General features: G+C 39.2%; 1 protein-coding gene and 1 long non-coding RNA gene across 2 annotated transcripts; both read right to left on the bottom strand.

Moving 5' to 3' along the window:
- Positions 1–2,528: 2,528 nt before the first annotated feature.
- On the bottom strand, positions 2,529–6,314 carry LOC124274559. Its single transcript, XR_006897976.1, has 2 exons — positions 5,733–6,314; positions 2,529–2,703 (listed from the first exon to the last, which is right to left on the bottom strand). It is a non-coding gene; the product is annotated as an uncharacterized LOC124274559 (long non-coding RNA).
- Positions 6,315–6,670: 356 nt separating this feature from the next.
- LOC124274558 (ectonucleotide pyrophosphatase/phosphodiesterase family member 5-like) lies at positions 6,671–15,055 on the bottom strand. The gene is made up of 5 exons (XM_046709921.1): positions 14,784–15,055; positions 10,584–10,720; positions 9,289–9,642; positions 8,634–8,873; positions 6,671–7,223 (listed from the first exon to the last, which is right to left on the bottom strand). Exons 1-5 carry the CDS (start codon positions 15,016–15,018, stop codon positions 6,909–6,911), a joined length of 1,281 nt encoding a protein of 426 aa, XP_046565877.1. The 5' UTR covers positions 15,019–15,055; the 3' UTR covers positions 6,671–6,908.
- Positions 15,056–15,453: the final 398 nt, after the last annotated feature.

Here is a 15,453-nt window from a genome sequence, read left to right as displayed (position 1 = left end):
GTGTGTTTACCTATATCTGGTTCCCAAGACCATTCATCCAGCTTGCAAGTTCCAGAAAGACTGGAAGTCCTGACCAGAAGAGACAAGGGACCAGAACAAACAAGAACCCTTTGTGATTTTATTGCATTGATTGTGCTGGTATGCTTGAGAAAATCCTTACTAAAACATTATCTTTGACATTATTATTGTAGCATGAAGTTTCTATGACAAGATTAATATTTAACTGTGTCTGTGAGATCAATGATTATATCAGTCTTTCAACAGGATATTGTAGTATAACTGGTTTATCTCGCACCTCAGAACCTTGTTGTATGCTGAATCATCACATAAGCCAATACCATACTCTCTGTGTTCTGTTGTTTGTTTCCTGTGGGATCAGTAACTTAGTATGGGTTTGCGTGGCTTTAGGAGGACTGCTGTGCAACTCCAGGCCAGATATGTTTTTTTTTATTCCAGTTAAGAAAACGGCAGATGCTACAAAGGTAAAACTGGAAGGGCAGGACATGACCCTTTTCCTGATGATACTTGATGATGATTTCGCTGTGACACAAGACGAAGATATTTCACTTTTGATATGGGAGTGCTGCTTGTAGAACAGGACGGGTTTACCCTTTCCCCGAAAACCTGTATGACAATATTGGGTTATTTCTCTGGAAATTGGTCACTAACATGCAGGTTTATCATTCATGCAGAAAATTGTGCTGTGTCCATTGTACCCATTTGGGGAACCGAACCCGGGTCTTTAATGTGACAAGCAAACACTTAACCACTAGGCTACCCCACCACCATAGACAGAGTAGTAAATTGACAGAGGACACTGGTTATTCTGCAAGCTCTGGCATGTTTTAGAGGCTGTCACCTTCTGATGGAAGAGCCTCTCTGACTACAAGAATGACAGGATTTCCTCTACCAGCTGAGAACTTCACATATTGTCCCACCCTCCACTCCCTCTTATCACAATTATCACAGCAAAAGGCAAGTTCGAATCTGAAATAGTCGCTAGTTCATAGACATATCACCCATGACAGCGGATGAGACAATTCGGTTACTAACAAAGAGAAACGTGGCTATAAAAGTAAACATTCATGGAAACACAAGAGAAAACCAGAAATCATTCTCCTAGCTATGGCAATTGTTGCCATGGTGTCAGATCTACATGCTGTTGATATTTCCTCAGTTACGCAAGCATAACGCTAGAGGTCAATACTCAAGTCCCCACTTTAATCTTTTCACCAAATCGGACTTCAGCATTTGGCCTCCCATGTGTCAAGGCAATTATCACTGCCTGATGTAAAACGTATGGATTTTCTGCAAGCCACAATGTCCCATCGGAGCTCAGAAATACCACTGACAGCATATCTAGACCCCCAAGGAAACAGAGAAAATACCTGTTCAGCTATTGCCGATGTGACTTTAATTAAAACACTTCATCAGAAAAGGAAGGTGCCTGAAAGTTACAAAACACGAAGGTGAGTTGGTGGTAGGGTGGGCATATCTCTGGCCATAGTTTGGAATAATGGAACTGGGTGTTAAAATGATTTTCTACAGGTTTGTCTCGTCTTGGCGCTATATTTGAAACCAGAAATGACATCACAGGCGTCCCCTCTACCGGAAATTACGCCATCGGTACGTAAATATTGCCACCCTTGAAATGATATGCCATTGCCTGACACCTGCGCAGTAGGACTGGTGCAGAGGATAGGGTTACCTCAAAACAAGATCTTTTGGTCAGGACGTACGTACCCGTTGTCTAGATGCTTTTCATATTTGATATCTAGGCTCATTACAGTATTTTAAGGTCACAAGTGGGATTGTCAGCAAGATATCTCAAGAAAGGTTCACTGGATTTTCTTTAGAGACTTTCAGGACTCGTCTTTTTTTTTTGATAAGCAATTTTCTTTATTACTATTTTTGCATATTTCATTCACCATCACATTCATGTTAAGGTCAGGGGCGGTGGGGTAGCCTAGTGGTTAAAGCGTTGGCTCGTCACGCCAAAGACCCTGGTTCGATTCCCCACATGGGCACAATGTGTTAAGCCCATTTCTGGTGTCCCCCGCCGTGATATTGCTGGAATATTGCTAAAAGCGGCGTAAAACTAAATTCAGTCAGTCAGTCATGTTAAGGTCAAAGTGAATCCTGAAAATATTTCTGTGTTTGAATAGCAGCAGCGCAAGATATCAAGAGAGGTTGACTGGTCATGTTTTTGTTGACGTTGGACTTCATCTTAAACTACGACCTTCACTTTCATTACATTTTAAGTTTGATTTCATGATTTGCGGCGGGGAATTATGTCACCTTGGTGACAACTGCTTGTTTTGTACTGATTTAATGTGTTTAAAAAACAGACTACAGCTACTTGCAGGCCGTCGGTTATGATGTGGTTAAGTCACGTGTCGTGGACGATGAGTACGTTTATTAGGTCGTATACTATCCTCTTGTATTGGATAGTTTGAGAGTAGGTCCACGACAGTGTAGTTCACCTTGACATGAAGTCAGTACTTTGAAAAGGACGACAAACACTTGTCTTGTAAACATGCCGTCAGAAGTGACGTTTATGCATTTTCTGAAGAAACGGTGACTTTGTCTTACCGTCTACCAGGCACCTACTGTTGAGAGATTCAATTCAATTATGTATTTGCATGAAAGACCATAGGCCCATATACAAAAGAGATACATATTAACAATGGCATATATAATCAACTTTCTAACAGATAAATCTAGAAGATTTATTTACAGGTGATGAAATACCAAAACTGTCTGAAAATGTAGCATCTTCCCTGGAAGGGAAACTAACTTACCATGAAACACTATCTGCTTTAAAGAAAATGAAAAAAGCCCAGGCCCTGATGGATTTTTAAGTGAATTTCTTAAATTTTTCTGGAATGATCTAAATATAAACCTCATAAATTCGTTGAATTATGCTTATGAAAATGCTTCGCTGTCTGTATCACAAAAACAAGGACTTGTCACATGCTTGCCAAAGGGTAACAAAAGCAAAAATTTCCTAAAGAATTGGAGACCTATATCATTACTAAATACCTCGTACAAATTAGCATCGGCCGTAATTGCAAATAGGATAAAAACAATACTTCCGAATATTATCCATGAAGACCAGAAAGGTTTCGTTCCTGGAAGGTATATAGGGGAAGTCACAAGACAAATATTTGACGTTATGGATTATACAGAATCATACCAAATTCCAGGATTACTACTACTTATCGATTTCGAAAAGGCTTTTGACTCGGTTGACAAAAATTTCATGCAGAATGTTCTAAAGTTTTTTAACTTTGGGCCAAGCATACAGAAATGGATAAATATTTTCTCAAATGATATTGAATCTAGCGTATTAGCAAACGGATTTGCAAGCGATTTTTTCAAGATAACCAGGGGATGTCGCCAGGGAGACCCAATATCACCGTATATCTTTATTCTATGCGCCGAAGTGCTAGCTTTACTAATCAGGAAAAAAAAAAAATTAAGGGAATAAAAATAGGAAATATTCAAAGCTTACATGCCCAGTTTGCTGATGACAAGTAACCTTGGATGGATCAGAATCAAGTCTCTACGCAGTTTTAAACACATTGGCTTTCTTTGCAAGATTTTCAGGGCTAAAAGTAAATACAGACAAAACTAGGCTGAAATGGATAGGATCCAAAAAAAGATCTAGGTATAAGATGTGCAAAGAATGGAATCTAGACTGGACGCAGTCAAACTTTAGAGCTGTTAGGAATAGACTTTGATGTCGAGCTAGACGCTATGATAGACCACAACTATAAAGACAAACTTGAAATAATCTACAAAGAAATGAACCTCTGGACGTTGAGATATATGACACCAATGGGTAGAAACACTATTTTAAATTCTTTGCTATCACCAAAACTAAATCATCTCTTTTCTTCAATTCCAAGCCCACCGGACGATATAATACAAAACTTTCAGAAAAAATGCTTCATGTTTGTGGGGCAAGGAAAAAGGATAAGGTAAAACGAAACCATGTTTCAAAAACCAAGAATGGAGGCGTACCATTAGCGTGCCAGATATAAAAATACTATATATGCGCAATGAAACTACTGAGTTTATTTTACGCCGCTTTTATGGATAAAGAGGCTCATTACCGAAAATTCAAAGTGTATCTCTATTGCCAATGTATGTATACTTGATAGGATTAAGCTATGTTATGCTGATACAGATTATGTATGCCACTATATTATGCCAAATGTTACAAATCCTTTTTGGAAAGATGCATTATTGGCATGGTGTTACTACCTAAGAAACTGTTATTCAGAGGTAAAAGAAATTTCAGAAATTCTCCGTCAGTCTCTATGGTTCAACGATAATATACAGATAGAGGGAACATTTGTTTATTATGAATATATGGATAAAAAAGGAATACATCTTCTTAAAGATATTCTTGACTATAATGGGATTTTCCTACAAAAAGCTGAGATAGAAAAAAAATATGGAATACCCAAGATAAACTTTTTGCATTTAGAGGGTATAAAATGTGCTGTATTGGCATACTGCAGGTCTAAACATATAACTGATATAGGAAAAACTAGTTCAGAATTCCAAAACCCAGTATTACCGTTTAATATCTCTTGTATAATGGGAAAAAAACAAAGGAGTAAAGCTTTTTATAATACTCTCTTGCCACAAAGTCACGTCAATCCCAGTGGTCAAAATAAATGGGAGGATATTCTGAAGCAACATTATAACAAAGAAGAGTGGACTAATATTTATTTAATGGCAAACAGATGCACAGAGAGCGTACAGTTAAGATGGTTTCCCTTTAAGATCACTCATAATATTTTAATGACAAAGTACAGGCTACATTTAATGAAATATACTGATTCGCCCATGTGCTCTTTCTGTGAATCCACTCCAGAAACGATAATACATCTATTATGTGAATGTCCGTATACTGTAAAAATATGGAAGGAGGTATCCGGATGGCTTGACATATTATCCGAAGGAAGTATAAACCTCTCTCCTGAAGATATATTATTTGGCTGGAAGGGCAAAAATAATAATCCACTAAACGTGATCTTTCTTATTATGAAATATATGAAATATACACTATATAAGATGAGTTTGAAAAATATGAAGCCAAACTTTCAATATTTGCAGCGGGAAATATTAAACTATTATAAATCCACTAAATACATTGCCTTTTCAAACGCGAGGCAAACACAATTTTTTGCATTCTGGTCCTCCTTCCATACACTATTTTCGAATATCATTACTCATGATGTATCTTTATAAACAATCGCAGTATATACATGCGGGTATAAGCATGTAATGTGTATGTATATATACATATGTATATGTGTAAGCATGAGTATGTGCATGTGTATGGATGTGTCCGCAGATGAATATATGTATGTGTGTAGAAGTATATAAGAATGCATATGTACATGCACCTAAGGTATATATAGATGAAGTATATGTATGTATACGGAACAGTGTCCCTATTATGTATCAGCTAAGCAATGAATATGTTTCATGATCACTGCAACCACGCAGATCTATTATTTCACATACTACTGTGTTTACAAAACTGAAAATATTGGAAATCAATACTGTAACATGTGATATGTATACTGCTTGAAAGTGGTGTGTAACGCAAAAACTGTATTCTATAGCATGTTAAAACTGCATTTGATTCTGAAATGTGATGTACAACATACTGATGGGAAATAAAAACACTTAAAAAAAACAAACAAAAAAACCTTTCTAACTGATCAATTCTCTTCTCAAGAAAAATGCATTGTGAAAAAATAGGGCTACTTTGTGTTGATTTGGAGGTTCTTTGCAGGAAAGTAAGGAAGGCAATAGTTTAACATTGATTTCAGATAAAGACAATTGTGTTAGATAATTACTTCTTAGATTTTCATATACAGGACAAATAAACATAAAATGGAATTCATCTTCAATAAAATTACAGAATGGACAATATCTTTGGGTCTTTTCAGTAGAAAGATATCTTCCACGGTTAATTGCTAAATCATTGAGGCCTAATCTAAAACGTATAAAACATTGCGAACATTTCTGTAGTTTAGGTGAGCAAATAAGACACTGGCTCAAGCAACGACTTAAATTGACGATATGAACATATCTGGAACTTTCAATAATAGTTGAATACCGTTCCTGCTTAAACATGTCAATAGCCCGAATACGAAACTGTAATACACATATTTACACTGCCAACTCTGTGGTAAACAAATACAACCAAAACCATATCTCAATAGTAAGGTGTGAATATGAGATGTCCAATGATTCGTATCAAGATAATCAAGATGTACAAGCAAATTGAAGGGGTTTTTTTGTAAACGATGTTCATGCATATTAATTATTTTACACCGATTTTAAACAACGACAATAAAATGATATGTACAATGGAAACCTACCACATTCACCATAAACCATAGCCTTTGGGGTTGACAAACCAACATTTAGAAACTTTCTACAGGCAAGGAAGTGATTTTTTTCTATGGTATAACACTCTTTAAAACCCCCTCCTTCGGATTCATATAGTAAAATCGGTTAAAATAATTTGGAATATATAGTCGGTGGTGTTACACCAAGCATTGGAACAACAGAGTGAAAGAGCATTTGTTTTCTCTCCTCGCCAGGTTAATTACAGATTTGGAACAGGGTGAGGTGGATTTGTAGTAACCGTGAAACGTTCAAATAGACTTCGGTTTCATAAGGATTGAATATTGGCCAATCGAAAGTCTTTCTCCGAAAAACTGGAATATAATTATATACTTCAATCGTTTGAATGCATCTTTTTTAATTATTACTGCCACATAGCTGGAATATTGCTGAGTACGGCGTAAAATTAAACTCACTTTTAAATTATTAGTGAGACCTATGTCTATTAAGTGTGATCGAGTTAAATTCAGCTACAGTATAAGGAAGATTGTGAATACAAATATACACTCGAAAAGCAGTACTGGTGTATTGATTGGAGACCCAGAAACTGGAGGCGTATCTTGGATAAAGGCATTGACACGGGCCAGACTTCCGTTGTTCGGCGCTGGTTTAATGTTGAGCAGTTTACAAACAAGAGGGTAGATGTCCACATTCTGGATCGGATCTGACGTGAGGTTGGCCTTGAAGTTGGGTCCCCTAGCCAGGAATATTGGCTTCATTGACATCAATGCGTTGTCGTAACCGTGGGTGGCTTTTAGAGTACTTTTGGCCTTTTTGGTCTTGTTCTGAAAATGTATGAGAAGAAATTGTGATGACTGAGTGAGGAGGGTTAAGCGCCGCTTCGGACAGTGTATCAGTTATGTCGGAACTTCACGGCAGGATGTGGGAGGAGACCCGACAAGATTCGGTTCTCACACATTCGTCGTTTGTTGGAGCTTACGAACACGGATATGGTAAACTATAGGTTTCTGGGGTGTCCAAGGGATAGTGATGATGTAGAATATTTATATCGCGCCTTTCCAGACTTCATATCCTGCTCAAAGCGCACAAATATACATGTAATCTGATTATTATTATTATTATTATTATTATCTAGGATAACCCAAGCTGCCTCACAGTTGATAATCACATGACGTTTCCCACCGGGTACCCATTTTCTGCTGGATGAACAGAGACAATTTTGAACAACCCCACATGCCTAAGGTGAGACCACATGTATCACATGAGCTTCGTTGTGGGGTAGGACTGACGTCCTAGAAACTCGCAGGAAACAAGCTGCCAAACACGATCACCCATCTAAAACTCTCCACACCCAACGTTGCTTAATATCAACTGAGTTGTGCATGAGCTCTCTGCATAGAACAACAGACCATACATCCCTTCACAGCTATACTCAGCGCCTTAGTCGACTGGACCATTTATATCGATGCCTCCAGCCACAGCTATGCTTGATGTCCGAGAAACGTACTGACTAATGGTTATGTTTCCAAACTTAGTAGGGTAGATTTCCCTAGAACGTTTTGCTTGTATATCAGTTTGAATACTCAAGTGTTATGTAGAAAATACAGAGACCGGAAAGCGGACGCTTCTAAATTTATGACTAGAGACTTACGCTGGTTAGCTCCCCTTTATTAGTGACGTGCATGACATATCTAAAAATCTATCATGGCAAAATGCAATAGTATTCAAGTTAGTGCAATCGTTCAGTAGTGAGACAAAACGATTTGTATAGCATATTGATATTATTCTGTATAAGCTCTATCTCTTTTCTCTTATTGTACCTTCTTGTCCATTATCTGTCATCTTCATTTGCGGGGCGGTGGGGTAGCCTAATGGTTAAAGCGTTGGCTCGTCACGCCAAAGACCCGGGTTCCAACCCCCACATGGGCACAATATGTGAAGCCCATTTCTGGTGTCCCCCGCCGTGATGTTGCTGGAATATTGCTAAAAGCGGCGTAAAACCAAACTCAGTCAGTCAGTCAGTCTTTATTTGCGGAAATCTAAATTACCTACGTATATACCAAGGAGAGGGTATACTAAGTTGGAGCCCTTGTTCCTAATCCTTTTCTCAGTGAATAAAATATGTTTAAAACAAACAAAAATCTGCTTCTATGAACAGTAACCATACAGTGATTATCTCCCCTTCCATGATAACGTTGCGTTTGACCCATCTACATCCATGACCTGTAACTTACAGTGGTTAACTGCCATCCCTCATCCGCTATGATGATAATGGGCATGATCCTTCTGTTGTCCTGGTAATGGAGACGTTCTGGAACATCCTCCTTCTTGTACACTGTGATGTGTTCCACTCCGGTCAGATTCTGTATAATGGCGTCGTCCTGGCCCTCTACCGGCAGAATATGCATCAAGGGGCCGTAAATCGGGATACGATCGACCTTCGTCATGTCAACGTAATCGGTAATATCCACAACCTTAAAGATAATACATTTTCTTTCATCAAATATCATGTTTGAAAATATTTCCGCGAATGATACCCATGTGGGGAAAACCCACAGTGCCACTGAAGCAAAATCAGACTTGCTCTGGTTTAAACTTCAATTCTGGAATTGTAATATCGCTTTGATATGTTCAGAGAAAAATATTTTATCAATAATACCGTTATATTACGTGTGATAATTATCATGGGTATTCGAACAATAAAAAATATCTTCCTAAGGACTTCATCTAGCATGATCTCTTAGCATCTACTTGGTTTCGAGCAGAATATATGAGAGGGAATTCGCCCACCTCTGCTGGGTGGCGATATACTAAAATCGTCATCAGTTACGTCATCAACACGCATACCGTTTGAAACGTAGGATCTGTCTACGGTAACATGCGACCTACCTTATTGATGTTATCCACTTCAACCATTCCATGGTCACTGGTAACGATGACGTTGACTTCATTTTCCAGATCATTCTCCTTCATCTTCTGCACGAGGTAACCAAGGATACCATCCATGTACATGACCTTGTCCCTGACCTCTTGCGATTCTGGCCCAAAGCTGTGTCCAGTTTTATCGGGTTCTGGGTAATACAGAGTGGCAAGTTGGACATTTTGGTTCTTGAACCAGTCAACGACGGTGTCAATTCGCTCCTTATAAGGCGTGTCGTTCGTATAGGGGTACCAGTAGTCAGGCCGCACACCTTGAATCTCAGCCTCGCTCCCAGGCCAAAAGTATGTCCCCGCCTTCAAACCCTTCAAAATAAATAGAACAAACGCCAAGCGAATAAGCGTTAACATTGTGAAGGGGACGGTGGGGCTAGCCTATAGCTAGTGGTTAAAGCGTTCGCTTGTCAACGCCGAAGGAACATTGCAAAAGGCGGCGCAAAGCCATACTCGCTTATATCATGAACAATATTTGAGCTGTGCCAAGGCACAGAGTACACGCCGTCACAGGTGTCACTTGCTTGAAGCTCATGGGTAGATGACCGTGACAGATGAAGGTTCGTAATCGGTAACAATTTTGGATTCGAACTTGGACTCGAAGACGTTGTGCTCCATACTAGTTAAATTAACACTTATACTGTTTGCTCTTAGTTGTAGTTACTATAATAAGACGCGAACATGGTGGATATTCTTTTGGTTCAACCGTATTTTTATTGACGGTTTTACAATTCAATTTCATGACGGTATACTCTTATCACTCGGCCTTAACCTACCCTGACTGTCCGTACTTGATAATGGTCACCAAACGCCAAAATTAAACTATAAATATACTACTTAAAAGGAGGGAACGGTGGGGTAACCTAGTGGTTAAGACGTTCGCTCGTCACGCCGAAGACCCGGGTTCGATTCCCCACATGGGTACAATGTGCCCATTTCTGGTGTCCCCCGCCGTGATATTGCTGGAATATTGCTAATAAAGCAGCGTAAAACTAAAATCACTCACTCACTTAAAAGAAGTTACGGAATCCCCGATTCTTTACCATAATTGATCAACTATAGTAGCAGGAAAAAATTTCGATTAACTTTTCTGTGACCTTACAGATATTCTTTTACAGCTTTGGCTACCATTGATTAACAGAAAACAAAGAAGAAATGGTGGCTTATTTTAGAAAAGTAATATAGGCCATAGGCCCAGGTTACCCATTGAGAATTACAGTAGTAGAAGATAGGATTCTAAATACTGAGTATACCTGCTTCTTGGCCGTGACCCACAGTGGTTCTCCTCCGTTCCACCACCGTGTCTCCGTGGTGCTAAAACTGAAGCTGGCATTGAACACGGGGTCGTACATGTGGTTGCCAATAATTCCATGACTCTCTCCCCACAGACCTGCCGACCAAACCAAGGTAATCCTTTCAAATACACTGTATAGATTAATACCCGGATCAGTGAGACTGAAACCACCACTCTGCTGTGTGACGACAAACATAATCCATCAATGGCAGTGATACACCTTAGATTTAATCGTAGCATGTACAGGCAAAATGTCTTCTGTTCTTAACGGTTCAGCTGCTTCCAAAATGCTATGAATGAATGAATGAATGAATGAATGAATGGATATTTATTGCTTTACGACACACCAACAATATTCTAGCCTTTTCGCGATATCCAGTTAAGTAAGATCTTTTTACTGGACAGACAAGTATGCACTATATAAGGTATTGACGGTCGTCCATGAGTTGTTGTCAGTTATAGTCACGGTAATGATGAGTTGTGATCCAAGCTCTGCTGTGATTCATAAATGATGAATGAGTACTTTTCATGTCAATGTTTATAACTGAATATAACCTATACTGGACAAAATAAGTTAGGGATATTGGTATTTTTATGATTTATATTTTATCAGCGTGTCATTGAATAAATACATCATTATTAATAATTTCACAATTTAAATATATCCCTAACTATTGTTCAGTATATGATTGAGTTAGCAGCAAGATTATGCCACTTGTGTATGACCTGCCAGACAAGAAACAGTCAACATACCGCTGTGTATTGGAGGTAAATCGTAGTGACCAAGGTAAATCCTTTGTAGTTTAAGTAATTACTTTGGTTAATCAATAAAGTTATCAATGCCATTGGTACTACCAATGTTTCTTACTTTTGAGTTCTTTCCGAAATCGATTTCGACTTTTTAGTTTTTAACCTAACCACCACTTTTATCCCCTATTACAACATACGGTGCACTTCAAAGAAATTTTTACTGAAATCACAAAGGTCGTCTTCCTGGGAAGACACCGTTACTTTCATGGTGATTCGAGTGTGAGAAGCATCATGGTTGACTGCACAAGTTTCCGCCTCCGTGGTGTAGTGGTTAGAGCGTGCGCCCGGAGACCGGAAGGTCGCGGGTTCGATCCCCGGCCACGTCGCACTAAAAGAGGTTAAATATGGTACTTCGTGGTCCCTGCCTGGCCCTCGGCATTAATGGGTACAACCAGGACTAATTGGCTCGGAGTATCAGTGGGGTATCCATGATTTACTGCCACATGGTATCTCAGTGAGCTAGCACTATAAAACCAGCTTCAGTCGGAGCTAGTACAAGCAGCCACACATACACACGTCGTGATAGGAGCGAAATATTCTCAAGTACTACGTTAAACCCCATTTCACCTCACCTCACCTTCGAAACAGTTCCATGGGGCATAACACACATATTCTCACGAAAATATGCACCAACTGATAACTGGAAATGATAACAAATTAAAGTTTTTTAAATGATAAGTCGTTATATTAATCATTTATTATCATTTATTTAATTGTTCACAAAATTTAAACTATCAAAAGTCAGATGTCAAGGAGAACACGAAGATCGCCAATCATGATTGGGTAAACTATAATTTGCATAAATTGATCATCAAACTTACTATTCAGGTTTTCTTAAACAAAGTGTTACTGGAAATATATTTCACATAAGTTTAATCTGTATTATATTGTGATAAACAACAAAACCTGGTCATTACACAACTTGAATACAAATCTTGTAATCTACGTTACCGTTACCGTAACACTACCATATCTATATAGGAATATAGAAACGTTACTGGTGAAATGTTGCTATTTTATATTTCACGGAGTTACTTTGAAAGATACAAAAGAGATGTGTCTTCGTTTCATTCATTATTTAAAGTACAGACAGTACATAAGCACAGTGAAACTTCATCCAAACTGTAATCAGTTCAGTTTGATGTTGAATATCAACAATGATAAGCCAATCAAAAGTAAATACTCATTTAACGTTTAGAAGAGGTCATGTCAAAACTTTAGACCCATAAAATTGTTTTACCTGAGTAGCCCTTATTGTGTGTGATCAGTTCTACTCAGGTGAGACAGTCACTGGACAATGGTGCACATTTCAGTCACGCCACTGAACAAAATGCCCGTCATGCCATGTGTTTTTGGCGCTTGGATGACTGCGTCAGTACTACTTCTGGAACCAGTGGACGGTCAGTGCCAAAGGTACGTAACTCTTGTGTGCATACCGACAAAAAGATGATGCTCCTATGGAAATGAGGTAACGTAGATTACATAACGTAGATTACACAGACGTCCTCGAGCACCCACCAAACGTTTAAAGCGTAAAGGAAGAGTATCCTCCGTTCATTTTGAAACTCTTTTGGTCATGTAGATAACGTCCTTAAAAAAACTCTACAACTTTAAACCTGTGGAGCATCATGGTGAGGAATGGACTGAAATTTAGTGGCTATGGGATTGTTATTGTATTGTCCCAACATAAAACTGCAAATATGGAATAACATCTAGTGAATACATACACTTTTAACAGTAATATATTGTCATTTTCGTGGGGTAACATAGATAACAGTAAATAAGTTGTTTTTAATGCGGAGACACGTAAAATTACAAATGGAGCACATTTCGTGAGAATAGGTGAACAGTGAATAAATAGTTGAGAAATGGACGGATAACTAACATTATAAGGATAACACCGACGTTAAACGTTATGCCCCATTTCACCTCACCTCACCTCACCTCTGAACGGGATCGGACAGTCATGCTGCATGGCTACAAGGTTATGTCACGTGATATCCATGTGATGGCGATGGCGGGCAGTTTGATTGACAAGTCCGTGCAAAGTTTACTGCATTACAGAGTCCTGTATCACGTGACAATTTTGAGGAGGGGGAATGATTCGTCACGCATTCAGTGCGAGTATGCTTTCTGTGATTCGGAACGTGACCCTGGAAAAGCAGTTAGACAGGATAGGTGACCTGGGTACCAAACTCATTGTTATGTAGATGTGGATGAGGGCTGTTACACCTGTTAAGACCTGTTACACTACAATCTGTAGACGTTACAAGAAGTAGACTAAACAGTTGAATGAAACAAAATGCCGAATTCAACAATCTGTCTACGTGTAATAAACCGATTTTGTCAGGCTAATTTATGCAAAGCTCCTTCAATTTATTGTAGAATGTTTCAAGCTTACTACATTATTACGCAATGAACTTATACATGTATATAACTAGCCTACTGTATGCAATATAATCGTGAAGATATAGAGAGCAGATCTAAGGGTCTAAACTCATTTTAGCTGAATAGCCTTGTGTGGGGTCTGTTAGTGATTGAGTTGGGTTTTACGCCGGCGGGGAAAACCAGAAATGGGCTTCACACATTGTACCCATGTGGGGAATCGAACCCGGGTCCTCGGCGAGACGAGCGAACGCTTTAACCACTAGGCTACCCCACCGCCCACGTATGGGGTTAATGAGCTGAGTCGGCGTCTGAATCGGGCTGATGACACAAGTAGTCAACACTGTCAGAATTCCCAATGATTGTATTTCGATAATAAACCTTCAAGCTGACGGAGACTGACGGACAGTGTGCACCTGAACATACAACATACAACTAGGTCACACCGACTGCCTTTACCTGCTGTGGGCGATATTCATACTCATTTGTTTGTCCTCCAGCTCATCCCGGTAACACTCACATGGTGACATCCCGGACCCCCTGCGAGACTTTCCCAGTACAGGAAGGTGGGTGCGAGAGTATGCATATTCTAAACAGCAGTGTTTCACGCATATCCTGACTAACACAATTAATACATTGACAAAACATCTTTAGCTTTAAAACAAATGACATAAAAGCACTATAGTATCGCAGATATAGTTTTAAAACTAATATGTATATATTCATATATATGTATTGTGAGGATATAATAATGACCCCAATAGAGGAATAGCCAAAATGTTTCTCAACTACAAGTGGTGTATTGGGGTGAAAATAATCACACTATTTCTTAGAGAAAGTGAACATTATGTACGACCTGGTCATATATTGTAGTGCTAGAGTCGGCGGTACGTTACATATACTGTGGAGCGGGCGATCATCAAAATGTGATAGTCCTAAGATTAGTCAGTATCAGCATCCTTACCTGTAATGATGGTGTAGTGATTAGGAAAGGTGAGAGTTGTGAAGCTGGCGTTCATGTATGTGGCCCGTACTCCCCCGTCTCCGAACGTGTGGAAATGGGGAGTCGAGGACGCATTGTTTAAATAATCCCATCGGAATCCATCCATGGACACGAGAAGCACTTTGTTCTTGAAGTCATCAGCTGCTATCAGCACAGTCAGGAGAACAAGGATAGCTGCGATCTGGACAGACAACATGGCGGCAGATGAAGTTCTGTGAACCACTACCTTTATAATGCCCTGTGTGGCCCCCTGACTCGGCATGCGTATATATATTTGCATTTCAGATGAATGACCTGTTGGATATATTCGTATTCATGATCTGGGCCGCTAAAGCGACACTGGTGGAAACATAATTACATAGACAACCCAGATGTGCGAACGTGCACAAAGTAATAATGTCTTTGTTATATAATGCGGTCTGTTGTTTACTTCCTGAGTGAGTGAGTTTAGTTTTACGCCGCACTCAGCAATATTCCAGCTATATGGAGGCGGTCTGTAAATAATCGAGTCTGGACCAGAAAATCCAGTGATCAACAGCATGAATCGACCTACCCAAATGGGAACCGATGACACATGTCAACCAAGTCAGCGAGCCTGACCAACCAGTCCCGTTAGTCGCCACTTACGACA

This window comes from Haliotis rubra, unplaced genomic scaffold, assembly GCF_003918875.1.
Source record: "Haliotis rubra isolate DU_JTF1 unplaced genomic scaffold, ASM391887v1 Scf192, whole genome shotgun sequence".
Lineage (NCBI taxonomy): Eukaryota > Metazoa > Mollusca > Gastropoda > Lepetellida > Haliotidae > Haliotis > Haliotis rubra.
This window is presented reverse-complemented; position numbering and strand designations above follow the sequence as displayed.

Excerpts from the sequence above, each read along its gene's own strand:
- LOC124274558 (XM_046709921.1), bottom strand. The coding sequence starts at position 15,018 with ATGTTGTCTGTCCAGATCGCAGCTATCCTTGTTCTCCTGACTGTGCTG. Across the intron at positions 9,643-10,583 it reads GGGTCACGGCCAAGAAGCAG|GGTTTGAAGGCGGGGACATA; the intron begins GTATACTCAGTA and ends TTTATTTTGAAG. Across the intron at positions 7,224-8,633 it reads AGGGATGGCAGTTAACCACT|AACAAGACCAAAAAGGCCAA; the intron begins GTAAGTTACAGG and ends ATACATTTTCAG.